Source organism: Loxodonta africana, chromosome 3 (genome assembly GCF_030014295.1).
Source record: "Loxodonta africana isolate mLoxAfr1 chromosome 3, mLoxAfr1.hap2, whole genome shotgun sequence".
Classification (NCBI taxonomy): Eukaryota; Metazoa; Chordata; class Mammalia; order Proboscidea; family Elephantidae; genus Loxodonta; species Loxodonta africana.
The window spans coordinates 202,074,499-202,102,483 of record NC_087344.1 but is presented as its reverse complement, the minus strand read 5'-3'; the positions used below and the strand labels follow the sequence as shown (position 1 = coordinate 202,102,483).

General features: G+C 43.0%; 1 protein-coding gene across 1 annotated transcript in view; it reads left to right on the top strand.

Moving 5' to 3' along the window:
- RXRG (retinoid X receptor gamma) overlaps positions 1–18,147 on the top strand; it is a 76,599-nt gene extending 58,452 nt beyond the window's left edge. The window contains exons 5-10 of the mRNA XM_010594928.2: positions 8,152–8,312; positions 8,429–8,558; positions 9,801–9,933; positions 11,074–11,165; positions 12,492–12,597; positions 17,882–18,147. Coding sequence (XP_010593230.1) covers positions 8,152–8,312; positions 8,429–8,558; positions 9,801–9,933; positions 11,074–11,165; positions 12,492–12,597; positions 17,882–18,029 — 770 coding nt within the window. The 3' untranslated portion in view covers positions 18,030–18,147. The remainder of the gene's footprint in view (positions 1–8,151; positions 8,313–8,428; positions 8,559–9,800; positions 9,934–11,073; positions 11,166–12,491; positions 12,598–17,881) is intronic.
- The last annotated feature ends 9,838 nt before the right edge of the window (positions 18,148–27,985 follow it).

Sequence of the window (27,985 nt, the reverse complement as noted above, 5' to 3'; positions counted from 1 at the left end):
TTAGGACAGCAAGATCTACGTACAGAGAGGACACATGTCCGGCAAAGGGGCTCTCAATGGCAAAATCAGAATTGGAATCTAATGTTCTGAACCCAAGGCTTGAACGCTGTTTTCTTTGAGTGTTACAAATATGTAGAAGAAATCAGTAGAGAACCACCAAAAAACTTAATTTAGTTTGCTTTTCCCCATGTTTTAAGATATTTTTAACACAAATAAAAGTCCATTAGCCCATCATTTAAAAAAATGAATACAAGAAACATTCAACTTTATCTACTAAATTCAACTGATAATAATAATAATAAAAACATACAGTTCTTGCATGTTGTCAGTGAATGAAGACTGACAAAGTGGACAGAAAGAAAGGACGAGAGAAGAAGAGAGACAAGGAGAGGAAGGAAGAGGCCAAATAGGGAAATGGAGAAAAGACTAAAGACAAGCCCAAGGGAGTAAAGAGAGACAAAGCGAAGGGGAAAGTAACCACTTTTTACTGAACTTTATAATTGTTTTATTTAATCCTCACAAACTCAGTTAAGTATTATAATTTCTACTTTACAGATAGGGAAGCTAGGCTAAGTAGTGTGTCTGATGTAATTTAGCTAGTAAATGGTAGAGCTACATTTTTTAAAAAATAATTTTTATTGTGCTTTAAGTGAAAGTTTACAAATCAAGTCAGTCTGTCACCTATAAGCTTATATACACCTTACTCCATACTCCCACTTACTCTCCTCCTAATGAGTCAGCCCACTCCCTCCTTCCAGTCTCTCCTTTCGTGACAATTTTGCCAGTTTCTAACCCTCTCTACCCTCCTATCTCCCCTCCAGACAGGAGATGCCAACACAGTCTCAAGTGTCCACCCGATACAAGTAGCTCACTCTTCACCAGCATCTCTCTCCAACCCATTGTCCAGTCCCTTCCATGTCCGATGAGTTGTCTTCAGGCATGGTTCCTGTCCTGGGCCAACATAAGGTTTGGGGACCAAGACCGCCGGGATTCTTCTAGTCCCAGTCAGACCATTAAGTCTGGTCTTTTTACAAGAATTTGGGGTCTGCATCCCACTAATCTCCTGCTCCCTCAGGGGTTCTCTGCTGTGCTCCCTGTCAGGGCAGTCATTGGTTGTGGCCGGGCACCATCTAGTTCTTCTGGTCTCAGGATAATGTAAATCTCTGGTTCATGTGGGCCTTTCTGTCTCTTGGGCTCATAGTTATCATGTGACCTTGGTGTTCTTCATTCTCCTTTGATCCAGGTGGGTTGAGACCAATTGATGCATCTTAGATGGCCGCTTGTTAGCATTTAAGACCCCAGACGCCACACTTCAGAGTGGGATGCAGAATGTTTTCATAATAGAATTATTTTGCCAATTGACTTAGAAGTCCCCTTAAGCCATAGTCCCCAAACCCCCGCCCTTGCTCCGCTGATCTTCGAAGCATTCAGTTTATCCTGGAAACTTCTTTGCTTTTGGTCCAGTCCCGTTGAGCTGACCTTCCCTGTATTGAGTATTGTCCTTCCCTTCACCTAAAGTAGTTCTTATCTATTAACTAATCAGTAGGTAACCCTCTCCCACCCTCCCCCCCCACCTCGTAACCACAAAAGTATGTGTTCTTCTCAGTTTATACTATTTCTCAAGATCTTATAATAGTGGTCTTATACAATATTTGTCCTTTTGCCTCTGACTAATTTCACTCGGCATAATGCCTTCCAGATTCCTCCATGTTATGAAATGTTTCACAGATTCGTCACTGTTCTTTATCGATGCGTAGTATTCCATTGTGTGAATATACCATAATTTATTTATCCATTCATCTGTTGATGGACACCTTGGTTGCTTCCATGTTTTTGCTATTGTGAACAGTGCTGCAATAAACATGGGTGTGCATGTATCTGTTTGTGTGAAGGCTCTTATTTCTCTAGGGTATATTCCGAGGAGTGGGATTTCTGGGTTGTATGGTAGTTCTATTTCTAACTTTTTAAGAAAACGCCAGATAGATTTCCAAAGTGGTTGTACCATTTTACATTCCCACCAGCAGTGTATAAGAGTTCCAATCTCTCCGCAGCCTCTCCAACATTTATTATTTTGTGTTTTGGGGATTAATGCCAGCCTTGTTGGAGCGAGATGGAATCTCATCGTAGTTTTAATTTGCATTTCTCTAATGGCTAATGATCGAGAGCATTTTCTCATGTATCTGTTAGCTGCCTGAATATCTTCTTTAGTGAAGTGTGTGTTCATATCCTTTGCCCACTTCTTGATTGGGTTGTTTGTCTTTTTGTGGTTGAGTTTTAATTTAACAGAATCATATAGATTTTAGAGATCAGGCGCTGGTCGGAGATGTCATAGCTGAAAATTTTTTCCCAGTCTGTAGGCAGTCTTTTCACTCTTTTGGTGAAGTCTTTAGATGAGCATAGGTGTTTGATTTTTAGGAGCTCCCAGTTATCGGGTTTCTCTTCGTCATTTTTGGTAATGTTTTGTATTCTGTTTATGCCTTGTATTAGGGCTCCTAAGGTTGTCCCTATTTTTTCTTCCATGGTCTTTATCGTTTTAGTCTTTATGTTTAGGTCTTTGATCCACTTGGAGTTAGTTTTTGTGCATGGTGTGAGGTATGGGTCCTGTTGCATTTTTTTTGCAAATGGATATCCAGTTATGCCAGCACCATTTGTTAAAAAGACTATCTTTTCCCCAATTAACTGACACTGGGCCTTTGTCAAATATCAGCTGCTCATATGTGGATAGATTTATGTCAGGGTTCTCAATTCTGTTCCATTGGTCTATGTGCCTGTTGTACCTGTACCAGGCTGTTTTGACTACTGTGGCTATATAATATGTTCTAAAATCAAGTAGAGTGAGGCCTCCCACTTTCTTCTTCTTTTTCAGTAATGCTTTACTTATCCCGGGCTTCTTTCCCTTCCATATGAAGTTGGTGATTTGTTTCTCCATCACATTAAAAAATGTCATTGGAATTTGGATCGGAAGTGCATTGTATGTATAGATGGCTTTTGGTAGAATAGACATTTTTACTATGTTAAGTCTTCCTATCCATAAGCAAGGTATGTTTTTCCACTTAAGTAGGTCCTTTTTAGTTTCTTGCACTAGTACTTTGTAATTTTCTTTGTATAGGTCTTTTACATCTTTGGTAAGATTTTTCCTAAGTATTTTATCTTCTTGGGGGCTACTGTGAATGGTATTGATTTGGTGATTTCCTCTTTGATGTTCTTTTTGTTGATGTAGAGGAATCCAAGTGATTTTTGTATATTTATCTTATAACCTGAGACTCTGCCAAACTCTTCTATTAGTTTCAGTAGTTTTCTGGAGGATTCCTTAGGGTTTTCTGTGTATAAGATCATGTCATCTGCAAATAGAGATAATTTTACTTCCTCCTTGCCAATCCGGATGCCCTTTATTTCTTTGTCTAGCCTAATTGCTCTGGCTAGTACCTCTAGCACAATGTTAAATAAGAGCAGCGATAAAGGGCATCCTTGTCTGGTTCCCGTTCTCAAGGGAAATGCTTTCAGGCCCTCTCTGTTTAGGGTGATGTTGGCTGCTGGCTTTGTATAGATGGCCTTTATTATGTTGAGGAATTTTCCTTCTATTCCTATTTTGCTAAGAGTTTTTATCATGAATGGGTGTTGGACTTTGTCAAATGCCTTTTCTGCATCAATTGATAAGATCCTGTGGTTTTTGTCTTTTGTTTTATTTATGTGATGGATTACATTAATGGTTTTTCTAATATTGAACCAGCCTTGCACACCTGGTATAAATCCCACTTGGTCGTGGTAGATTATTTTTTTGATACGTTGTTGAATTCTATTGGCTAGAATTTTGTTGAGGATTTTTGCATCTATGTTCATGAGGGATGTAGGTCTGTAATTTTCTTTTTTTGTGGTGTCTTTACCTGGTTTTGGTATCAGGGATATGGTGGCTTCATAGAATGAGTTAGGTAGTATTCCATCATTTTCTATGCTTTGAAATACCTTTAGTAGTAGTGGTGTTAACTCTTCTCTGAAAGTTTGGTAGAACTCTGCAGTGAAGCCATCCGGGCCAGGGGTTTTTTTTGTTGGGAGTTTTTTGATTACCTTTTCAATCTTTTTTTTTTTTTATTATGGGTCTATTTAGTTGTTCTACTTCTGACTGTGTTAGTTTAGGTAAAAAAAAAAAAAAAAAAAAGTTTAGGTAGGTAGTGTTTTTCTTGGAATTCATCCATTTCTTCTAGGTTTGCAAATTTGTTAGAGTACAATTTTTCGTAATAATCTGGTATGATTCTTTTAATTTCAGTTGGGTCTGTTGTGATGTGGCCCATCTCGTTTCTTATTCGGGTTATTTGTTTTCTTTCCTGTATTTCTTTAGTCAGTCTGGCCAATGGTTTATCAATTTTGTTAATTTTTTCAAAGAACCAGCTTTTGGCTTTGTTATTTCTTTCAATTGTTTTTCTGTTCTCTTATTCATTTAGTTCAGCTCTAATTTTTATTATTTGTTTTCTTCTGGTGCCTGATGGATTCTTTTGTTGCTCGCTTTCTATTTGTTCAAGTTGTAGGAACAGTTCTCTGATTTTGGCTCTTTCTTCTTTATGTATGTGTGTATTTATCAATACAAATTGACCTCTGAGCACTGCTTTTGCCGTGTCCCAGAGGTTTTGATAGGAAGTGTTTTCATTCTTGTTGCATTCTATGAATTTCTTTATTCCCTCCTTAATGTCTTCTATAACCCAGTCTTTTTTGAGCAGGGTATTGTTCAGTTTCCAAGTGTTTGATTTCTTTTCCCTAATTTTTCTGTTATTGATTTCCACTTTTATGGCCTTATGGTCTGAGAAGATGCTTTGTTATATTTCGATGTTTTGGATTCTGCAAAGGTTTGTTTTATGACCTAATATATGGTCTATTCTAGAGAATGTTCCATGTGCGCTAGAAAAAAAAGTATACTTTGCAGCTGTTGGGTGGAGTGTTCTGTTTAAGTCTATGAGGTCAAGCTGGTTGATTGTAGCAATCAGGTCTTCCGTGTCTCTATTGAGCTTCTTACTGGATGTCCTGTCCTTCTCCTACTATAATTGTGGAGGTGTCTATCTCACTTTTCAGTTCTGTTAAAATTTGTTTTATGTATCTTGCAGCCCTGTCATTGGGTGCATAAATATTTAATATGTTTATATCTTCTTGGTGTATTGTCCCGTTAATCATTATGTAGTGTCCTACTTTATCCTTTGTGGTGGATTTAACTTTAAAGTCTGTTTTGTCAGAAATTAATATTGCTACTCCTGCTCTTTTTTGCTTGTTGTTTGCTTTATATATTTTTTTCCATCCTTTGAGTTTTAGTTTGTTTGTGTCTCTAAGTCTAAGGTGTGTCTCTTGTAGGCAGCATATATACGGATCATGTTTCTTTATCCAGTCTGAGACTCTCTGTCTCTTTATTGGTGCATTTAGTCCATTTACATTCAGTGTAATTATAGATAAGTATGTGCTTAGTGCTGTCATTTTGCTGCCTTTTTGTGTGTTGACAATTTCATTTTTCCACTTACTTTTTTGTGCTGAGATGTTTTTCATTGTAAATTGTGTGTTCCTCATTTTCATAGTAGTTGAATTTATGTTTGCTGAGTCATTATGTTTTTCTTGGTTTTTATTTTGAGTTATGGAGTTGTTATACCTCTTTGTGGATGCCTTAATATTTACCCCTATTTTTCTAAGTAAAAACCTAACTTGTATTTTCCTATATCGCCTTGTTTCCCGCTCCATATGGCAGTTCTATGCCTCCTGTATTTAGTTCCTCTTTTTGATTATTGTGATCTTTTACATATTGACTTCAATGATTCCCTGTTTTGAGCATTTTTTTCTTTTTAAAATTAATCTTAATTTATTTTTGTGATTTCCCTATTTGAGTTGATATCAGGATGTTTTGTTCTGTGACCTTGTGTTGTGCTGGTATCTGATATTATTGATTTTCTGACCAATTTCCTTTAGTATTTCTTGTAGCTTTGGTTTGGTTTTTGCAAATTCTCTAAGCTTGTGTTTATCTTTAAATGTTTTAATTTCACCTTCATATTTGAGAGAGTTTTGCTGGATATATGATCCTTGGCTGGCAGTTTTTCTCCTTCAGTGCTCTATATATGTCATCCCATTGCCTTCTTGACTGCATGGTTTCTGCTGAGTAGTCTGAACTTATTCTTATTGATTCTTCTTTGTAGGAGACCTTTCTTTTCTCCCTGGCTGCTTTTAAAATTTTCTGTTTTATCTTTGGTTTTGGCAAGTTTGATGATAATATGTCTTGGTGATTTTCTTTTTGGATTAATCTTAAATGGGATTCTATGAGCATCTTGGATAGATATCCTTTCGTCTTTCATGATGTCAGGGAAGTTTTCTGCCAACAGATCTTCAACTATTCTCTCTGTATTTTCTGTTATCCCTCCCTGTTCTGGGACTCCAATCACACACAAGTTATTCTTCTTGATAGAGACATGATTCTTAGGGTTTCTTCATTTTTTTAAATTCTTTTATCTGATTTTTTTTCAGCTATATTGGTGTCAATTCCCTTGTCCTCCAGGTCCCCCACTCTGCATTCCAATTGTAGAGCTACATTTTGAAAAAGATGTCTTAGACTCCAAGGTACATGGTTTTTGCTCTTCTTGCTTCCATTTTCTCCCCTGTTCATCTCCCTTCTGTTTTTTTTTTTCCTCATCCACCTTATTTATTTATTCTTTTTTCCCTTTCTTCTTTTCTCCTTCTTCCCTTCCCTCTCTCTCTTGCTTTCGACCATGGAATAACATTTTCATCTTGAGGTGTCTGGCGTATCTCTATGAGCGACTTTGGTGTAGAAGCCACGTCCTTGCCGTCATCCCTTCTCTGACCCACCTTGAGAGATCGATGATATTGCTCAGTTAACAAACTAATTGCCCAGCATCCCTGTTCCAGTTCATTCTGTAGCCTACATGGCTCTTTCTCCCTCAGAGAGTAGAGGGTGCTGTTGCAAGTGGATTGTGGGGATGAAGGGGGAGAAGCTGAGAGGTTGAATTTGCTCGTGGAGTGGCTGTCACTGACCACTGAGTTCCAGTTCAGCCACCTGCTTACAGTGTAGTTTTCTTGACTCTTGGAATTAAAGCAATGCATTCTCATATTGAATTCTGCTAATCGCTGTTGGGAATAAGAAGATGGAAACCACAGCCTTCTAGATGATGGAAACTAAGCCAACAGAGACTGTTTTCCCAATGAAAAGGGCAGAATTTTGGAGGGGGCTTGCCTTAACAGTGGAGCACTAGTGGTACAGCGGTTAAGCATTCAGCTGCTACCTGGAACGTCAGCGGTTCAAACCTATGGAAGAAAGATGTGTCAATCTGCTTCCATAAAGATTACAGTCTGGGAAACTCTATGGGGTGGTTCTACTCTGTCCTACAGGGTCACTAGGAGTCAGAATTGACTTGACGGCAATGGGTTTGGTTTTGACTGCCTTAACATCCTAATGTACAGACCCAGAGAAGCCTAAGAGTTGCAGTATACTTTGATGAAAACCCTAAATTTTGAAAGGTTGAAATAATTCCAACCTACAATCTTTGCTTATTTACCCTCCCCCATACCCAAATCGGCCACCGATTCTGAAATGTCATCTGGGTGACATCACTCCACCCTTTCACTTACCCAGGTACTGATAGCTGACTCCCCAAAGGTTTTCCCTGACAAGTTGGATCAGGTGATGCTGTGTTCAGGCTGGTGTACTAGGGGCAGACCTAATGGGACGTGAATGCCATGGATGATGCACAGGGCCTGACAGAGGGAGTTTTTACAGTAATGCACTTGCTACTTAACCATTGCATGCTCACAGCTTACTAGAGGCAGCAGGCAGAGGAAAAGTGTGGGAGACTGCAGGGATAGAAAGGAGTCGCTGGTTTGTTAGGAGAGAGGGAGGATGAGGTCAGGACATGAGGTTATGAAAGCTTAAAATGCAAACTTCTTAGAGTGGTTGCCATAATGAACTGGAAAGTGTATGGACTAAAGAACCCCTAGTTCGGCACAGACTTAAGCAAGTAGCTTTGTTTTCCTTGCTTCATCTGCCAACCGTATAACATCCCTGGTTCAGTACTATGGTGATACCCATTTTACAGAAGAGGAAGTTGAGGCTTAGTCAGGTTAACTAATTTTCCCATGGTTGTCTTGGTAATCTCTTCATGTCTTTCCGCATGCCAGCTGTGCAAGAAGAGAGGCAGAGGAGCCGGGAGCGGGCCGAGAGTGAGGCAGAATCAGCCAGCAATGGCCATGAAGACATGCCTGTGGAGAGGATTCTAGAAGCTGAACTTGCTGTTGAACCAAAGACGGAATCCTATGGTGACATGAATATGGAGAACTCAGTATGTGACCTTAGACCTCCATTTATCTTCCATTTCTTGGATGGGGTTGGAGATGGGGGAGGAGGTCTATTGGAGCCCCAGGTCCTGTCCCTCAGAGAACTCTGCTCCTTTTCCAGACGAATGACCCTGTCACGAACATATGCCATGCTGCTGATAAGCAGCTTTTCACCCTCGTTGAATGGGCCAAGCGCATCCCCCACTTCTCTGACCTCACCTTGGAGGACCAGGTCATTCTGCTCCGAGCAGGTAAAGTTTATCGGAATTCCTTGATTTCTGGGACAGTCACCCGGGCTGCTATTTGAAATTACGCTTGGGATCCTAAAAACAAGCAACCTGCACACCATGTTGATGATGGGAGGACACTATCCAGGGTTATTCTCTTTTGTATTTTTTATAGGCTTTTAAATGTGTATAATCCTCCCAAAAAACTTTCATTCCCCAATGAAATATCGTTTGTTAATGGAGGAGCAGGACTTTTTTTCCACACAAGTTTACATGTAATTTTCAAAGGCTGTTAAATCATTTGTATTGAAGCTAATCTCGGGCAGTGCCTCATAATTGTTCTGAAATTGGCAAATAGCAATATTCCCAATTCACAGATGAGATAAGGGAAGCTAAGACTTGCTCACCCTCGTATTACATAAATTCCAAGCTTCCTTCCTATTATAAGATTCTATGTACTATATTCTCTCCTGCCTCCCATTTCTGGAACACTGTGCAGTCCGTTGACATATACCATATCTCCTCTTTGTCACTGAGCCAGCGGGAAAATTTCGTGAAGATTGGCTAAGCACTGGAACCTGTCCCCTCATCTCCTCCCCTGTTAGATAACAGGCAATTGCTGAGTATTCACAGGAAGGAGCTATTTAGACAATGCCAAAGAAATAAAACTAGATTCTCAGGTCCTGGGGGCAGAGGCTGTAAGGTATACTAGATTTATCTACCATGGGAGCCTACATAGTTACTATTACCTGTTAAGAAGTGTTCAATCTATATTTGTTGATTGACTGGAAAAAAAAAAAAAGAGTCCTTGCCCTCAAGCTGCCATCCTGGGCTTCACTGGAGACACTATGGGGGGGCAGGCTGACTACAGGTCAGGAGACTCAAGTTTTATCCTTGGTTTCTTCACTGATTAGGTGCATCTTCTTGAAGTAGTTCTTAACCTCCCTTGATTTCCAATTTTCCTTTTATTTTATTGTGCCATCGAGTTGCTTCTGACTCATGGTGACCCCATGTGTGTCAGAGAAGACCTGTGCTCCACAGGGTTTTCACGGCTGACTTTTCAGAAGTAGATTTGCAGGACTTTCTTCCAAGGAACCTCTGGGTGGAATTGAACCTCCAGCCTCTTGGTTAGCAACCAAGTGCATCGACTGTTTGCACCACCCAGGGACTCCTTCTACTACATGGGGATAATAATACCTGCACTGATGATTATCAATGAAGGAAGAACATGGCTGATTCTCCCTCAAGCCCTCCTTATCCTTGCAGGGTGGAATGAGTTGTTGATCGCCTCCTTCTCCCACCGCTCGGTTTCCGTGCAGGATGGCATCCTTCTAGCCACGGGTTTACACGTCCACCGGAGCAGTGCTCACAGTGCTGGGGTCGGCTCCATCTTTGACAGGTGTCTCCTCTCTGCCTCCAGTGGGGTGTGTGTGTGTGTGTGTGTGTGTGTGCGCACGCGCGCACGCCTGTGCTGAGATGTGGAATGGACAGCCCAAACAACTGCACGTGGCTAGAAGCAGAGACATTAAGCACATGAGAATATGAACCTAGGGACTGAGAGAGAGACAATAATAGAAAGGCTGAAATTACAAGGAGATAAAGTTAGTTAGGGGCCAGCATAGTTTCTGGGTAGATGAGAGAACCTGTTATCCCTATGAGTTTCCATAGAAGAGAATGGCTCATTGATATTAGCTGAGGGGTGGAACTGCTTATCCTAGGGGCTGGGGATGGGGAAGAGGGTCCCAAATCTGCCTTTAGGAGGCCAAGCAAGATGGCCTGGACTCCGTACCAGGATTCCTGGGGGAGGCCTGTAGCAGGATCAGACCCACCTCCATGGGGCAGCCACTCCCTCAGCCTGGTATTCTGTGTCTTAAAAGCTGCAAAAGTAAAATTAATCCATCTCATGTAAAGAGCTGAATGAAATGAATAAAGATTAATGACTTGGGATGAGGGGATGGAGAACTGGTGAAGAGGAAGGTAGGTTGAGAATAGTCTCTCTGTCCAATGCCAGAGACCCATGTCCCCTTTCCACCTCCATCATAAATGTGTATGTCCACCTAAGATGTCTCTACTCCATTCTGTGCTTTCCCACCATCTGCTCCACACCACACAGGGACTAATACAGGCCATTGAAATGACACCCCCCAACCCTTCATTGTGCCTGGAGATTTCTATCCTCTGCTGAATGCTGCCCTTTGCTGGGCTCTTCTGGGCATGCAGTGCCCTTACCTTGCTTTCCATGCCCCATTTCTACTAATTTCCAAGTCCTCTCCAATGCCTTTCTAGTCTCCCCTCAGACTTCAGTGTCTCCTTGGTGTTGCCCTGGGCTGTTCGTTATTGCTTGTTGTTTCTGCAGTTGAAATGTGAGCTCCTTGAGATCAGGGACTACATCTTATTCATCTCTTACCCCTACCTCATTCTTGTGCATCATTTGGAAAGTGGGGTGGGTGCATATTAAATGTTGGTTTAGTTCATTTTATCAGCACTTGGCCTCGTACTCATGATTGTCTCATCACCTGCCCTTGTTTCCTGAGAACAGAGTTCTGACGGAGCTCGTTTCCAAAATGAAAGATATGCAGATGGACAAATCGGAGCTGGGCTGCCTGCGAGCCATTGTGCTGTTTAACCCAGGTGACTGCATGGTGCTTAGTGCTTCTCCACGGCCTCTGATATCTTACGCTCTTTGCTCCCTTCGCTCAGCTGAGACAGAGAAGGCAGGGCCAGGCATCTTGTCCCTGGAGAGGACACAGAGTCATCTCCTCATGGCCTCTACCCTGAAAGCCATCTTGAAAAGTGTTTTGGATGGGTGTGCAGTGTGCATATTTGGGCAAGTGGGGAAGGTGAGAGATGTCAATGGTCTCAGGGTATCGGAGGTGCTACAAATAGTCAGATCCTAGATGTATTTTTAGGTAATCCAATGGGATTTGCTGATGGTTTGGACATAGATTTGAAAGAAAGAGAAGAGTTAAGTATTAACTCTCAGGGTTTTTTGTTTTGTTTTGTTTTCCCAAATAATTGGGAAAATGGAGTTTTCATTTACTGAGATGGGGAAAACTCCGGGGGTAGCAAGTTCTGAGGGTGGGTGGGTAGAGATCAGGGTTTTGTCTGTGGATATTAAAGTCCAAGATGGAGAGTAGGTAAACAAGAATAGTTGCCCAGGAAGCAATTTCTTATATGAGTCTGGAGTTAGGAGAGAAGCCAGGACCAGAAATAGACATTGGAGATCTGTCAGCCTATACTTGGCATGTAAGGCCATGAGTCTGGGTCAGATTATCTAAGGAGTGAGTATATTTTGAATAGGGAAGAAGGCTGAAGGCCGAACCCTGCCTGGGGCATCCCAGGATTTCGAGGTGGGGAGAGAAGGAAAAGCTGGCAAAGGAAGCTGTGAAGAGGCCTCAGTAAAAGAGGGACAGAACCAGAAGAGAGGCCTGAAGGCCCAGGGAAGAAAAGTATTTCAAGAAGGAGGAACTGGCCAGCTTTGTCAAATGCTGCTGTGGGTCAAGAAAGATGCGTTTGCAGAATCAGATATTAATTTATACATGGATCTTATCTCCTAAATTAAGCAGTTAGTTCATTGATGGAGGACATATGCTGGTTCAGTTTTTGTACCTCATCTCATGCCTCAGTCTATGCTCAGTACATAGTAGACATGCAATAAATGTGTGAAGGTAATATTTCTAGAATGTCCTGGGTAAAATGCAATTCTCAGCCTCAGAGTCAGTGGTGGGTTTGCTTGGCTATTAACAGAGTTTAAAATCATTGACCCAGAGTTTATTGGGTAGATTGGGCATAGAAAAAGAGGTAGGGGGACAGAGGACTGACTTTATTTCACAGCTGTGCCCATCCTTGCGTATCTGGTCACTCTAGGGAAGGTGGCCAGAGTGAATGGGGCAGCCTCCGTGTGAGGGTATCTGCCTGAAGTGTGGAGCCAGAAGCTAAATCAGAGATCTTTTTCAGATGCAAAGGGGCTGTCCAACCCATCTGAGGTAGAGGCTCTGCGAGAGAAGGTTTACGCCACCCTCGAGGCCTACACCAAGCAGAAGTATCCGGAACAGCCAGGCAGGTAAGGGAGTGCCGGAAGAACGGTAATAATAGCTGCGACCACTCCCACTTTCCCGTTCATTCATTGAACACCTAATATGCAGCGGGCAGTGTCTAGATTTTTTCGAATGTTCTTTAATCCTCACAACAAGCTGAAAGCCACTTAAACATTATCTCCTAGAGGTCGGAGGCCATGTCTGTCTTGTTCACCATTTACCACTCTAGCATCAGCCCCTAAAGCTGTGCCTGATAAATAGTATGTACTCTATGAATGTTGAATGAATGAATGAATGAAAGAATGAATCTAGGTATCATTTTCTCCACTTTCTAACGAGGAACCCAGGCTCAGAAAAGTTAAGTAACTCGGCCAAGATCATAAAGATGGTAAGTGGTGGAGCTGGGGTGTGAATCCAGGTCTGCCTGACCTCAAAGAGCCTAAGCTTTGAAGTATGGCTGCACTGCTTTCTGGTTGGCCCCTATGGACAGACATCTCCATGCAGTAAAAAGTATAGGCTTCGGTAGGCAGGAGACGTGGCCGTTGATCCCCACGGAGCCATCCGTGTGGCCTCTGGCAAGGTGCTGGGTTTGGTCTGGGCTCCTCAATGGAAAATGAGGATGTTGGTTTAGATTTCTGAAGTCATAGAGAAGTACAGGTATTTCTGAGTCATTATAAAAAATATTCCCAAAAGTTTCCCCCAAATAAAACTTTTCCTGTTCCTCCTCTGTTAATTCAAGTTCTTCAAAGGAGAAAATATGATCCTCAAATCACACAGAAAACTGAAAATGAAACTTGAAAAAACTGCCTTAAAAACGCTCTTTTTACACGCTCTGATTCTCCCAAATGACTTTTATTCCTCTGTGAAGTCTAGTTTCCAGTAAGCTGATTATCCTGGATCATAAGCCAATATCTTCAATTGTGCAGAAGAGGCTGAGCTGTGTTGTTTTGTTTTGGCTTTTCAGCCTGAGGCTATAAATAAGTCCAAGTGAGTGGGTTTCAGCCCTTTGGTACAATGAATGGGCAGGCCTTGTGAGTTAGTTAGGGAGAAGAAGCTACAACAATAGACCTCCCAAATGCCAGTAATTTAATACAGGAGAAATTTATTTCTTGCTTACACATTGGTCCTGGGTGGGTGATCAGATCAGGAAGGTGGCTGTCTTCCATGCCATCATTCAGGGACACAGGCACCTCCCTTCTTGTGGCTCCACCATGTCCCAGAGCCACATTGTGTTTTCCATTCAGGTGGTGGAAGGAGAAAGAGCTAGAAGAGCACAGAGGACAGTGTATGAGGGCAAGACCTGGAAAGGCCTGGCACCCCCCCCTCACTTCCATTGGCTAAAATTTCATCATGTCACCCAGCTAGCGTTACAGGAGGCTGGGGGGTTGTATCCAGCTATGTGCCAATGAAGGGGGCAGCGAATGGATATTGGTGGACACGAGGTAGTCTTTTCTACACCTGTAATAGGTGAGATTGAAAGAGCTCTGCTCAAGATTTTAGGGCTTGGCTGCCATCATCAGCTCGGCCCCTGGCTGCTGTGAGCCCTGGACAAGCCATGTTAACTGAAAGCCCTGCAGTGGACGGTTAAGACCGAACCTCTAAACCACAGCTCTAATACAACACTAAACATGTTTACTGAGATCATATGTGCAGGGAATTAGGAACAAGCACTCTCACAGTCATTCTTTCCCCAGAATTGCTCTAGGTCCTGTTGTTTATCTTAAAAAGAAAATGTTCTAGTTTTTCCTAATTATAAAAGCAACGCGTACTTTGGTAGTAGATCTGTATCTATTCCTACTTCTTTATCTCTGTGTATGTATGTATGTATGCATGTATGAACCTATCTATACCAAACCAACCAAACCCATTGCCATCGAGTAGATTTTGACTCATAGTGACCTACAGGACACAGTAGAACTGCCCCATAGGGTTTCCAAGGCTATAAATCATACAGAAGCAGGCTGCCATACTTTTCTCCTGCGGAGTCACTGCTGGGTTGGAACCACCAACCTTTCAGTTAGCAGCCAAGCACTTAACCACTGGACCACCAGGGTGATAAGAGTTGATGGTAAACTTCGGGTGTTTCTTTCCGCTATGTCTATATGTCTCCAGTACAGCCAGCGTGTGTGTATGTATGCATAGAAGTATGTATGATATGCAGACACACAGATTAGTGTATTTTTTCCCTCAGTCATTCTAGGTATTTTATCAGGCATTTTATATTTTATTTAAACATAAGAACTTCTCATTTTCAATGGTTTCATGAAGTTTCACCATGTGGACATATCCTAATGTTTTTAGCCATTCCCCTGGTGACATTTAGGCTTTGTCTAATGGAGATCCCTGTAAAAGCATTAGAACCTGCTTTTTCTTGGGAAGGGGGCTTCCAGAGGTCTGGGTTCCCTCCAGGCACTGGGAAAAGATGCCAACCCTTGTTGCCTGGACTAGGGCAGAACCTGGGAGTGCAAACGGTACAGTGGCTGGGGCCTGCCATGTCACCTGGGCCTGTCCAGTGCAGCCTGTACAGGGTGACCTCTCCGACCAAGTAAGTGGTCAGCAGGTACAAAGGTGTCACATGGCCCAACCAGTCAATAACAATGCCGAAGGCTGGTCACTTCTGCTGTGCAGTACATAGTCGAAGAGGATCCTGGTAAGCCAGGTCAGGCGCCCTTCTCGGCGGGGGATGCTGCCACTCGGTGGAGACTTTGCAGAAGTGCACTTTACAGGGGCCGAGGTCAGCTTCCTCTAGCGTGAAAGCTGAGATGAAAACTCAGGAGGGTGCAGAATTCTCACACGCGTTCTCTCACACTCACAGGCACACAGTTTGCGCCTCCAAAGGCTGTGACTTCCCCTCTTGCTGTCAACAAGTGAGGGAGGCACGTGATGCTGCTCCCATGGCTGCAGCCCTAAAAGGGATGTTTCCATTAGTCCTGGTCTCAGTCCCTAAATCCAGGACAGACCATGAAGACAGTAGTATCCTGGCACATTTAGCATTTTACATATTGTAAAATGTCACCATATGTGGAGTACAAAAGCCACTACCACCACCACCAACAACAAAACCCCAAAGCAGAAACATTTTCAGAGTTAGTCTCAGCCTGACTTTGTACTTTGTAGAGAAGCCATTTCCTTTGCCTAAACCCATAAAACTCTTCAACGGTGGAGCCACCATCAGGGGCTCAGCCTCTTTACTCCGAATCTAACTGCCTCTTAGTGCGTGGAGTTACCAGTCGGATGCCCTCGGTGCTTTATATTGAAACGATACTGAAGTGTTGTCTTGGGCTTGGCAGAGAACTTTAATTTTTTCATATAGAAAGGTGGTCCCACCTTTTGGGGTAATGCCACATAATTTTTTTTATGTTGCTACATTTCCTTAAAACATCACATGGCATGAATATAGAATATATACATTTCCAAGGAACATTGCAATTTCAATTTGAAACTTTTTCATGAAATGATATTGTGACGCCTAGCGCAGAGTGAACCCAAACCAGGGGTCTCTGATTTAGGGCCTTAGAGATGAACATGTTGTGGGCCCTGGAACTGTTCACAGGAAGCTGTGAGCAGAGCTGCTTGATGTACGGCCATCATTATTAACGTTAAAAGTAAGCTTCATTGGCAAGGAGGATTTTGAGAGATGAAGAAGGACGGGGTGAAAAGTGTCACAGATAAAGAGGCCTACCAGAACGTGCAGGGGCAAAATACTAATTCTTTTCCCCACTGTCCTCTCTTCCTTTTGTGAGCCACACAACTGAGATCCTCAATTATAGAAGAGTGTGTCTGTGTGCGCATATACTTCCGTGTAAGTGTGTGTGTGAATGTATTGTGAGTGTGAAAGTGTGTGTGTACACACATGTACGTGGTGGTCCATGTGAGTGTTCATGCATATATGCATAAGGGAATGTGAGGATGTGTGTGTAAGCATGTGTGTGTGCCTGTATGCATGAGGGTGTGCTTGTGTGAGTGTGTATGTGTGTGTGTATTGTCTCCCCAAATAGACATTGGGTTCCTCAGGGCAGAAACTACTGTTTTCTATCTCCTCTTCTTGACTTAAAAGTAGAAAAAACAAAAAACCTGTTGCCATCAAGTCGATTCTGACTCATAGCAACCCTACAGGACAGACTAGAACTGCCCCATTGAGTTTCCAAGGCTTTAATTTTTGTGGAGGTAGACTGCCACATCTTTCTCCCATGGAGCAGCTGGTGGGTTCAAACCACCAACCTTTCTTTTGGTTAGCAGCCAAGCGCTTAGCCACCACACCACTAGGGCTCTGTCTTAAAAGTAGACACAGTTTAATTAGTTGATGATAAAAATTGGTGAAGAGAGGTAACAAAAATTTGTTAACTGAGGTAAATTGAGATCACATTGCCTAAATAGCATAGTGGTTAAGAGCTATCGCTGCTAACCAAAAGGTCTGCAGTTCAAATCCACCAGCCACTCCCTGGAAACCCTATGGGGGCAGTTCTACTCTGTCCCATAGGGTTGCTATGAGTCAGAATGGACTCCATGGCACCTAACAACAACAAAGATACAGTAATGTGAGGAAATGCCCAGTCTTATGAGGACTTCCTGAGAGTGGGGACTGCCTCTGTGCTCGCTCATCTGTTATCCCAGAGCCTATCCTAAAACCCAGCGCATGGTGGGTGCTCACAATGCTCATCTAGCAGTGATAGCTATTCCATGTACACGTTGTGCCAAGGGCTGTTCTAAGTGCTTCAGCAAATCTTCATAACAATACTTCAGGGCATAGAAACAGGAAGGAACACCCAGCCAGTAAGGGGTGGAGACATGAGTCAACATACACGATCTAGCTCTTCCTCTCAACCTCTAGGAATGAAGGCTGCTGAGGGCAATTCTAGGGCCTGGCCACAAGATTCAGAAGATTCTTAAGAGGTCACCTGGTACAGTTTCCACCTTTAAGATTAACTTATCCTCTAGACTGTCTGTGGGTGCCACAAATGGCTAAGCACTCAGCTACTAAGCAAAAGGTCGATGGTTCGAATCAACCCAGAGGCACCTTAGAAGGAAGGCCTAGCAATCTGCTTCCAAAAGATCACAGCCTTGAAAACTCTGTGGAGTGCAGTTCTACTCTGAAACCCATGGGGTTGCCATGAGTTGGATTCGGCTCCAAAACGACTGGTTGTCTAGTCCATTTCTGAAGCTCCTGGGGTTAAATATTCCCCCACTCCCTCAGTCCCCCTTCCAGGCTCTCCTCTCACAGATTGGTTGAAAAGACAAATGAACTTGCCCCTGCTAGTAGAGTCCCCGTGTCCTTCCCTGCTTCCTAATGCTTCCTTGGCCTTTCCACAGGTTTGCAAAGCTGCTGCTTCGCCTCCCAGCCCTGCGCTCCATTGGCTTGAAATGCCTGGAGCATCTCTTCTTCTTCAAGCTCATAGGGGACACACCCATTGACACCTTCCTCATGGAGATGTTGGAAACCCCACTGCAGATCACCTGAGCCTCACCAGCCACGGCCTCTCCACCCAGGATTACCCCTGGGCAGGCACGTGTGGACCCCCACCCTGCACACTTCCCTTTGTACACTTCCCTCCAGCTCCCATCCTGACCCCCTTCCAGTTCCCAAAATGTGATGCTTATAATAAAGGAAACCTTTCTACACTTGAGACTTTTATAGGTGGAGTTTTGTATAGATGTTAACATAACCTCTCTTTGCTATATAAGGGGCTGAGGGGTCTTTCTGGAAGTCCTTGGAAAACTAACCCATGGTTGTACATATAATTGGTTTAAATTATTTTTTCACTTGCCATGGAAAGCAAACAAACGAAAAATAAAATAATATATATGATGTTGGCACTGCTTGGAGCACGGGGTGTGTTATTGTGCTGCAAGGAAGTTACCTCAGCTGCGGGAGGAGGGACTGTCAGGGTTGGGGCTGGGGAACACAGCTGGGATCCTGAGACTCTAAAATTCCACTGTTGGATGCCTGAATCTAAGCTGTCCTCCTCAGCCAGCTTGGCCCTGGGGAGAAGATGCTGTCTATTAGGGTCAGCTTGGTGTTTGTTTTTTGTTTTTCCCTGTCTAAGAATAACAAGCAGAAAGAGCCTTGCACCGACTGGGGGCAGTTGAGTATAAGGCCAACAGAAGATGGTTTCTAGATGAGAGAAAGTTCTTGGGTCCTGGAAGTTGGTGGGAGGTGGTAACAAAGAAATGACTTTGCTGTCATTAACCAACAACAATAGCAAAAAGACCAGCATACACCAAATTTATTTTCCTTGATTATTTAATGCTATAGAGCCAGTTCTTTTTTTTAAATTGTGTTTTAGGTGAAAGTTTACAGCATAAATTAGTTTTTCATTCAACAGTTTATACACAAATTGTTTTGTAACATTGGTTGCAGTCCCTGCAATGTGTAAGCACTCTCTCCCTTTTCCTTTACACCCTGGGTTGTCCGTGTCCATTCATCCAGTCTTCCTGCCTTCTAGTCTTTGCTTTTGGGCAGATGTTGCCCATTTGGTCTCGTGTACTTGATTGAACTAGGAAACATGTTCCTCATGTGTGTTATTATTTGTTTTATAGGCCTGTCTAATCTTTGGCTGAAAGGTGGACTTCAGGAGTGGTTTCAGTTCTAAGTGAGAAGAGTATCTGGGGACCATGGTCTCAGGGGTTCCTCCAGTCTCTGTCAGACCAGTCAGTCTGGTCTTTTTTTGTAAATTTGAATTTTGTTCTACATTTTTCTCTGGCTCTCCCTAGAGGCCTCTATTGTGATCCCTGTCAGAGCAGTGAGTGGTGGTAGCTGGGCACCACCTAGTTGTTCTGGGCGCAGGCTGGTGGAGGCTGTGGTTCATGTGGTCAGTTAGTCCTTTGGACTAATATTTTCCTTGTGTCTTTGGTTTTCTTCATTCTCCTTTGCTCCAGATGGAATGGGACCAATAGCTGTGTCTTAGATGGCCACTTGCAAGCTTTTAAGACCCCAGATGCTACTTACCAAAGTAGAATGTAGAACATTTTCTTTATGAACTGTGTTATGCTAGTTGACCTAGATGTTCCCCAAAACCGTGGTCCCCAGCCCTCAGCCCCAGTAACTCTATCCCTCAATGTGTTTGGATGCGTCTAGGAAGCTTCTATGACTCTGCCTCGGTCAAGTTGTGCATCCTTCCCCTATATTGTGTGTTGTCTTTCCCTTCACCAAAGTTAACTTTTCTACTAAATAGTGATTTCTCCTCCCTACTCCTCCCCTCTCACGTAACCATTGAAGATCGTTTTTATCTGGTCTCGTACAAGAAATCCTGGTGGTGTAGTGGTTAAGTGCTATGGCTGCTAACCAAGAGGTCAGCAGTTTGAATCTGCCAGGCGCTCCTTGGAAACTCTATCGGGCAGTTCTACTCTGTCCTATAGGGTCGCTATGAGTCGGGATTGACTCAATGGTAGTGGGTTTAGTCTTGGTTTGGTCTCATGCAATATTTGTTCTTTTGTGATTGACTTATTTCACTCAGCATAATGCCCTCCAGATTCATCCATGTTGTGAGATGTTTCACGGATTCATCACTGTTCTTTGTGTAGTATCCCATTGTGTATCTACCATAATTTGTTTATCCGTTCATCTGCTGATGGGCACTTACTGTTTCCATTTTTTTGCTATTGTGAATAATGCTGCAATGAACATGGGTGTGCATATGTTAGAGCCAGTTCTTTGGAGTTCCTGGGTGATGCAGTTGGTTAAGCGCTCAACTACTAACTGAAAGGTTGGTGGCTGGAACGCACCCAGAAGCTCCTCAGAAGAAAGACCTGGCGATCTACTTCCAGAAGGTCATGGCCTTAAGGACCCTCTGGAGCACAGTCCCGCTCTGCACACACGGGGTCACCACAGTTCCGCTCTGCACACATGGGGTCACCACAGTTCCGCTCTGCACACACGGGGTCACCACAGTTCCGCTCTGCATACATGGGGTCACCACGAGTTTGAATCACCTGGGTGGCAACACACAACAACAGCTTGTTCTTTAAAAGGGAAGGGGAGAAAACCTCCTCCAGCTTCTAGCCCAGGATCTCGAGGTTTGCCTAGTGCTCCTGGAGGCCTACTGTTTGCTAGACAGTGAACTCCTCAAGGGTAGGGACTACGTCTTACTGACGTCGTGGCCAGCCTATGTAGCCTGTCTTCTTCAAGTCACTTTTCTGCCATCAGCAGAAACAGGACTTAACAGATACACAAATCTATGCTGACTACAATATTCATGGCTTCCCCTAGGGTTGTAGAGTGTAAAACCTGAACAGCTGCATGTGGTAGCCCTGCTTACCCTTAATCATACCACCAGAACCTCACCCAGTGTTTGGCACACAGTTGTTGTTGTTGTTAGGTGCCATCGAGTTGGTTCCAGCTCATAGCAACCCTATGCACAACAGAATGAAACACTGCCCCGTCCTGTGCCATCCTTACCGTCATTGTTATGCTTGAGCTCATCGTTACAGCTACTGTGTCAATCCACCTCATTGAGGGTCTTCCTCTTTTCTGCTGACCCTGTACTTTGCCAAACATGATGTCCTTCTCCAGGGACTGATCCAAAGTATGTAAGACGCAGTCTCGCTATCCTTGCTTCCAAGGAGCATTCTGGCTGCACCTCTTCCAAGACAGATTTGTTCATTCTTTTGGCAGTCCATGATATATTCAATATTCTTCTCCAGCACTATAATTCAACGGTGTCAATTCTTCTTTGGTCTTCCTCATTCGGTACTTACACAGTAAATATATGTTGTTGAATTAGGTCCCCAAATTGGAAATAATTCTTTAAATGGGAATGTGGATTGCTAGTGCCTCATTACCTATCAACAGCTTGTCCTCTCAGATCAGAACTTAAATCTCCAGTCCAAATTCATCCACCAATAATCATACAGCTCTGGAGAAAATAAAATCACTTAAAAAACAAACAAATGAAAGCCCAAACCTATTGCCTTCCTGTCAATTCCAACTCATAGCGACCTTACGTGACAGAGTAGAACTGCCTTATAGGGTTTCCAAGTCTGTAATTTTTATGTATATGTTCACCACACCTATTCAATGTGTATGCTGAGCAAATAAGCCAAGATGTTGGACTATGTGAAGTAGAACAGGGCATGAGGGTTGGAGGAAGACTCATTAACAACCTGTGCTATGCAGATGACACAACTTTGCTTGCTGAAAGTGAAAAAGACTTGAAGCACTTACTGATGAAGATCAAAGACCACAGCCTTCAGTATGGATTGCACCTCAGCATAAAAAAAAACAAAAATCCTCACAACTGTACCAATGAGCAACATCATGATAAACAGAGAAAAGATTTCATTTTACTTGGGTCCACAATCAACACCCATGGAAGCAGCAGTCAAGAAATCAAAAGATGCATTGCTTTGGGCAAATCTGCTGCAAAGGACCTCTTTAAAGTGTTGAAAAGCAAAGATGTCACTCTGAAGACTAAGGTGCACCTGACCCAAGCTGTGGTGTTTTCAATCACCTCATACGCATGTGAAAGCTGGACAATGAATAAGGAAGACCGGAGAAGAATTGACGCCTTTGAATTATGGTGTTGGAGAAAAATATTGAATACACTATGGACGGCCAAAAGAATGAACAAATCTGTCCTGGAAGAAGTACAACCAGAATGCTTCTCAGAAGCAAGGATGGCGAGACTACATCTTACATACTTTGGACATGTCGTCAGGAGGGAGTCAGTCCCTGGAGAAGGACATCATGCTTGCTAAAGTAGGAAAAAAAAAAAAAGTAGAGGATCATCAAAAAAGAGGAAGACCCTCAATGAAATGGATTGACACAGTGGCTGCAACTATGGGCTCAAGTTTGATTGTGAAGATGGCACAGGATCAGGCAGAGTTTCATTCTGTTGTACATATGGTTGCTATGAGTCAGAAATGACTCAACGGCACCTAACAATAACAACAACAATAATCTTTATGGAAGCAAACTGCCACATCTTTCTCCTGCAGAGAGGCTGGGGGGTTCAAACAACCAACCTTTCTGTTAGGAGCTGAGCACTTAACCACTGAGTCACAAGGGCTCCTAATGAAATCACTTTTTTACCGGGCAAATTTAGCTGTGGACCCCTTAGGCTTGGACATTAAACAATGCAATTAAAATCTTAATTCTGCTGAGGTTTTTGTTTTTTTCCTTTTTTTAAACATACATTATTTTGAATTATGATGAAAATGGTGGAGGGGGAACTAAACTTTAATTGTAGGAGCCCCAACCTTTCTCCCTCCGCTGGCAAAATTCACTGGAGCCATTCAGCTACCCTACTCTTAATGCATTTAGGACCTCCAGGGAAAATCACTGTCCTTCACCACTTGTAGTAATCCCACTTGCCATTCCAATCTTTGATCTTTTCCTCACTGAACCCTAGATCTTTTCTGGAGCAAAATTCGAGGCTGATCAAGGCCCAGCAGGGCCTCTTCACCCCCGTCGGGCATGGTGTCTCCCGTAATTGCTTTATAGAAACTCATTGATCTGAAAGCTGAGCAAGCCTCTCTTTACCAGCAGGTCCCACAACACTTACTGGGGCCCCAAAGGCCACCCCTTCTTGACCTGGTCCCCCTCACACCCCAGGCAACTGAGTGGTCATCCAGCCCCAATTGGAATGAATTCGGCCTTCCTAAAGCCTCAGCTCTGCAGTAGCCCGCAGCAAGCTTTAAGGGCCCACATCTCTGAGGAGAGGCCTTTTCTCATGCAGTGCCTCATCAAGTAGAAACAGCTCTCTGGAGAGGACAGACTGTTCAGGCAATGCCAACTAACATTTTCTGAAGCCACACTCCGGTACCACCTAGCCTGATTGACACACATAACACAATGGAGGGATTTCACCTTGGGCTCACGACTCCTCCGTGGAACAGTACAGACTGCGGACACAGATAGCCAGAGCCTGGAGGCTGGGTCTACCAGCTGTTAGTATGATGTTTGGGGAAAATTTGCTTAACTTCTCTACTCTCAGTTCCTTCCCTTATTTGTCAAAATCCAATAACAATACCTATCTCATGGAGACCTTATAAGGATAAAAAGAGAGCATAGCCCAGTGCTACGAGCATGTGCTTTGGCACAAGGCATACTTGGGTTTGAGTCCTGGCTTTGCCATTTATGATGGACTTAACTCTTACTATGTCTCAATTAATTGATCCATAAAATGGGGTGACAATACTATTCACCTCACAGGATTCTTCTGAGGATTATATGACGTAATGTGCCTAAAGTGCTTAGTATAGTGACCGGCATAGAAGATGAGCAATGTTTTAGGCTGAGTTCACTAGAGAAGCAAAACCAGTGAAGCAACGCTAGGGAGGAATTTATATCTAGGAACTGGCTGACATGGTTGTAGAGGCTAGAAAGTCCCAAGTCTGTGGGATAGGCTGGAGGCTTCTCCTGACTTATGTAGCTGCAGGGACTGGCAAACCCAAGATCAGCAGGTAACTGCTAGCTCAAGTCCCAAGAACCGGAGGTCAGATGAACAGGAGCCAGTTGCAGAATCTAGAATGAGCAAAAGCCTGAGAACCTTGCCAGAGAGTCCACCTATATTGGAGGAAGGCCACACCCCCAAGGAAACTCCCTTTCAACTGATTGGCTGCTCACGGCAGAGCCCATCATGAAGATGATCGCATCATATCAGATCTCATCAAGCACGTGATTACATCATTACATGACTGCCAAACTACATTGTTATTGCCAAACCACTGAGAATCATGGCCCAGCCAAGTTGATGCACAACCTTAATGATCACAGGCAAAACATTTTCTTTTCTTCTGACAAGTAAGATGGTTATTAATACTTAATCTTGGGGTTTTTAGGAGATTGCCAGGACAGTCTATTCTGCAGCTTGGCCTGGGCCATCCAATGTACATACAAGGAATCAAAAAGTTCTGGCTTCTAGTTTTTGTTCTAATACTTTTTTTAGTCTGTATCTTCATCAGTAAAACGGGAATAAAAAAACTCCTTCCCGTATCTAACTGTGCTAATCATGCATATTGCACGGGAAAGCCTCATGTAAATTGTGAAGACTATGTAACTTTGAAGGGTTTTGAAACTGCAGAGCCTATGTTCTGAGTCAGATTGGTGAGAAGCTAGTTTAGAAGGTGTTACAAGTACCAACAAGGGCTCTGGGGTCAGCCCAGCCAGCCTGGATTAAAACTCCACCTCTGATAGCTGAACAACCACGAGCAAGTTGCTTAACCTCTTAGACCTTAGTTCTCTACTTTGTAAACTGGGGATAGTAATAATACCTACTCAAAGGTCTTGTTGAGAGAGAATTAAATGAGACGATCTATAAGCAGCACTGTGGCACAGTGGTTAAGCACTTGGCTGCTAACTGAAAGATTGGCAGTGTGAACCTACCAGCCACTCCTTTGGAGAAAGATGTGGCAGTCTACTTCCATAAAGATTTATGGCCTTGGAAACCCTGTGGGACAGTTCTACTCTGTCCTATAGGGTCGATATGAGTCAGAATCGACTTGATAGCAACGAGTTTGGTTTTGGTTTTTACCTTCCTCAGAGGGTGGGTGTGGAAACCAAATAAGAGATCTTATGACTGCACTTTGTACACTATGAAGGATTATTAATAAGGTGTCATTTGCCCAGTAAGCATTTATGGTTTTCACCATTCACACTCATATCATTCAGTGATGTCAACCAAATGATAAAAAAAAACCAAACCCATTGCCGTTGAGTCAATTCTGACTCACAGGGATTCTGCAGGAGGAGTAGGACTGCCCCACAGGGTTTCCAAGGAGCGCCTGGTGGATTTGAACTGCCGATCTTTCGGTTAGCAGCCATAGCACTTAACCACGATGCCACCCGGGTTTCCTAACCAAATGATATTTGATTATAATTTTATTTTATTTCCGTGCTCAAAAACCTTCAATGACATCCTTTATCTATTGAGCAGTTGTTCTCACCAGCGGGCAATTTTGCCACCCAGGGAACATTTGGCAATGTCTGGAGACATTTTTGATTGTCATGTGTGAGGGAGTTCTATATGACAGAGGTCAGGGATACTTCTAAACATCTATAATCCACAGGACAGCCCCTCCCCCTTCAAAGAATTATATGGCCCAAAATGTTAATATTGTTGAGGTTGAGAAACTCACATATAAGGTGATGGCATAACTAATGGAACAGAATATTGAATGGGATTCTTCTATAGTTTTAGAGTTTTGGCTGAAGACCCAGCTAAGGCCAGGACATCCCCTCATATTCTAAAGAGGAGCTGCTAGCTGCATCCACAAAGGTCTTATTAAGATAGGTGAGCCACATGCCTGTGAAGCTTTCTGTATCTCTCATCTCTATAATTTCATCATTTTTGTGCCTCTGTTTTAAACACATTTAATAGAGCTACCATAAAACCAAAAAAAACCCCGTTGACATTGAGTCGATCCTGACTCATAACGACCCTATAAGACAGAGTAGAGCCGACCCGCAGGGTTTCCAAGGGGTGGATGGTAGATTCCAACGGCTGACCTTTTAGCTAGCAGCCAAGCTCTTAACCACTGCACAACCAGGGCTCCAGAGCTACCATTAAAAAACCCAAACCCACTGCCATCAAGTCAATTCTAACTCATAGCGACCATATAGGACAGGGCAGAACTGCCCATAGGGTTTCCAAGGAGTGCCTGGTGGATTTGAACTGCCCACCTTTTGGTTAGCAGCTGAGCTCTCAACCACTACGCCACCAGGGTTTCCAGAACTACCATATGACCCAGAAATTCAACTCCTAGGAATATACCTAAAAGACTTGAAAGTAGAGACTCAAACAGAGATATGTACGTCAATGTTCATTGCAGCACTGTTCACAATAGCAAAAGGTGGAAACAACCGAAATGCCCATCAGCAGATGAATGGATAAACAAAAAGTGATACATACATACAATGGAATACTATTCAGCTGGTAGGAAAAATGAAGTTTTGATACATGCTACAGTATGGATGGAATTTGAAGACACTGTGCTGAGTGAAATAAGTCAATCACAGAAGGACAAATACTATATGACCTCACTTATATAAAAAGACAAGGAAAGGCAAATGTATAGAGACCAAAGTCTATTAGTGGCTCCCAGAGGCAGGAGGAAGGGGGGGTCGTTAACAGTGATGGAAAAAGCACATTGATTTAAGGGTAGGGTTGCACAGCCGATTACTGTAATTGCTGTCAATAAGTTGTACGCCTGCAAAAAGTTGAACTGGAAAAAGCTGTGTGATGGATATATTTACAATAATGATTAAAAAAAAAAAAAAGAGCAGCTGCGGAGGCTGCTTATGTATAACCAAAAACCTCATGGGATTTGTCTCCTTGGTTTCGAGGTTCTGGGTTCTGGTTTCATGGAATATTCCAGTTAATTGGCCTAATAATGTGTTTAGTGCTTCTGGTCTACCTCCTAGTTTGTCGTGTGGTGCCTGGGGTCTTAAAAGCCTGCAGGTGGTCATCTAAGTCCAGACAGTTGGTTTTTATTTGCCTGGAGCAACAGAGAAAGAAGAGGAATAGGAGGAGGAATGTGTGGCTAATTGCCTCCATGAGCAACTGCTTCCTTTGCCATTAGGCCAGAAGAACTGGATGGTACCTGGCTACCATTACTGAACATTTTGATCAAAGATTCTGTAGAAGAATCCTGATGAAAAGGGGGAAAACGCAGAAGAGAATTTCAAATCATCATAACTCCAGACTTTCTGGAGCCATGGAGGCTGGATGAATCCCTGAAATTATTGCTCTGAGATAATGTTTAAAACTAAAACCAAAAATATCCTCTGAAGTCTTCTTAAAACTGAACAGTAGTTTAGCTTAACTACTGTCTGGCTTGAGCATTATGCCCTTTAAGAGTTATCTATATGGGATCAAAGTGACAACAGCAATTCTAAAGATTAGACAGGAGTCTTAGGGGGCAGTGAGGTTATGTTAACGGGGGAGGAACAACTCAGAAAAGGAGGGTGAGAATGATTATACAACTGAGAGAATATAATCAATGTCACTGAATTGTACATGTAGAAATCATTGAATTGGTGTATGTTTTGCTGTATATGTTGCTAACCACAACAAGATAAAATTAAAAAGAAAAAAATAAACACATTGAACGCTGTGCTTTCTTGACCAGTTGTATATACCATCAATTTTATCTCCTGAGAGCAGGGAACATGTCTGATTCAACTGAGTGTCTGGCACAGCTCTCAGTACAGCGCCTAGCCCAAAGATGGAATTCAATAAATGTTTAGCAGTATAGGTACCCCTGGTTTCATTCCCAATAAATGGCTACCCATTACAAGCATCCCATTACAAATCCAGTAGCCGCCCCAGGAGTCTCCCTGTTGGAGTTATGTGCCAAGAAAGCCAGTCTTGGGTAGGCTTCGGTAGCAGAAGGTATAAAGTCTTCACTCCACGCTGAGTTACACATTATAGCACTGTGGGAGTGACCAAGGAAGGTGAGGCATGTTCTCTGCCTTCA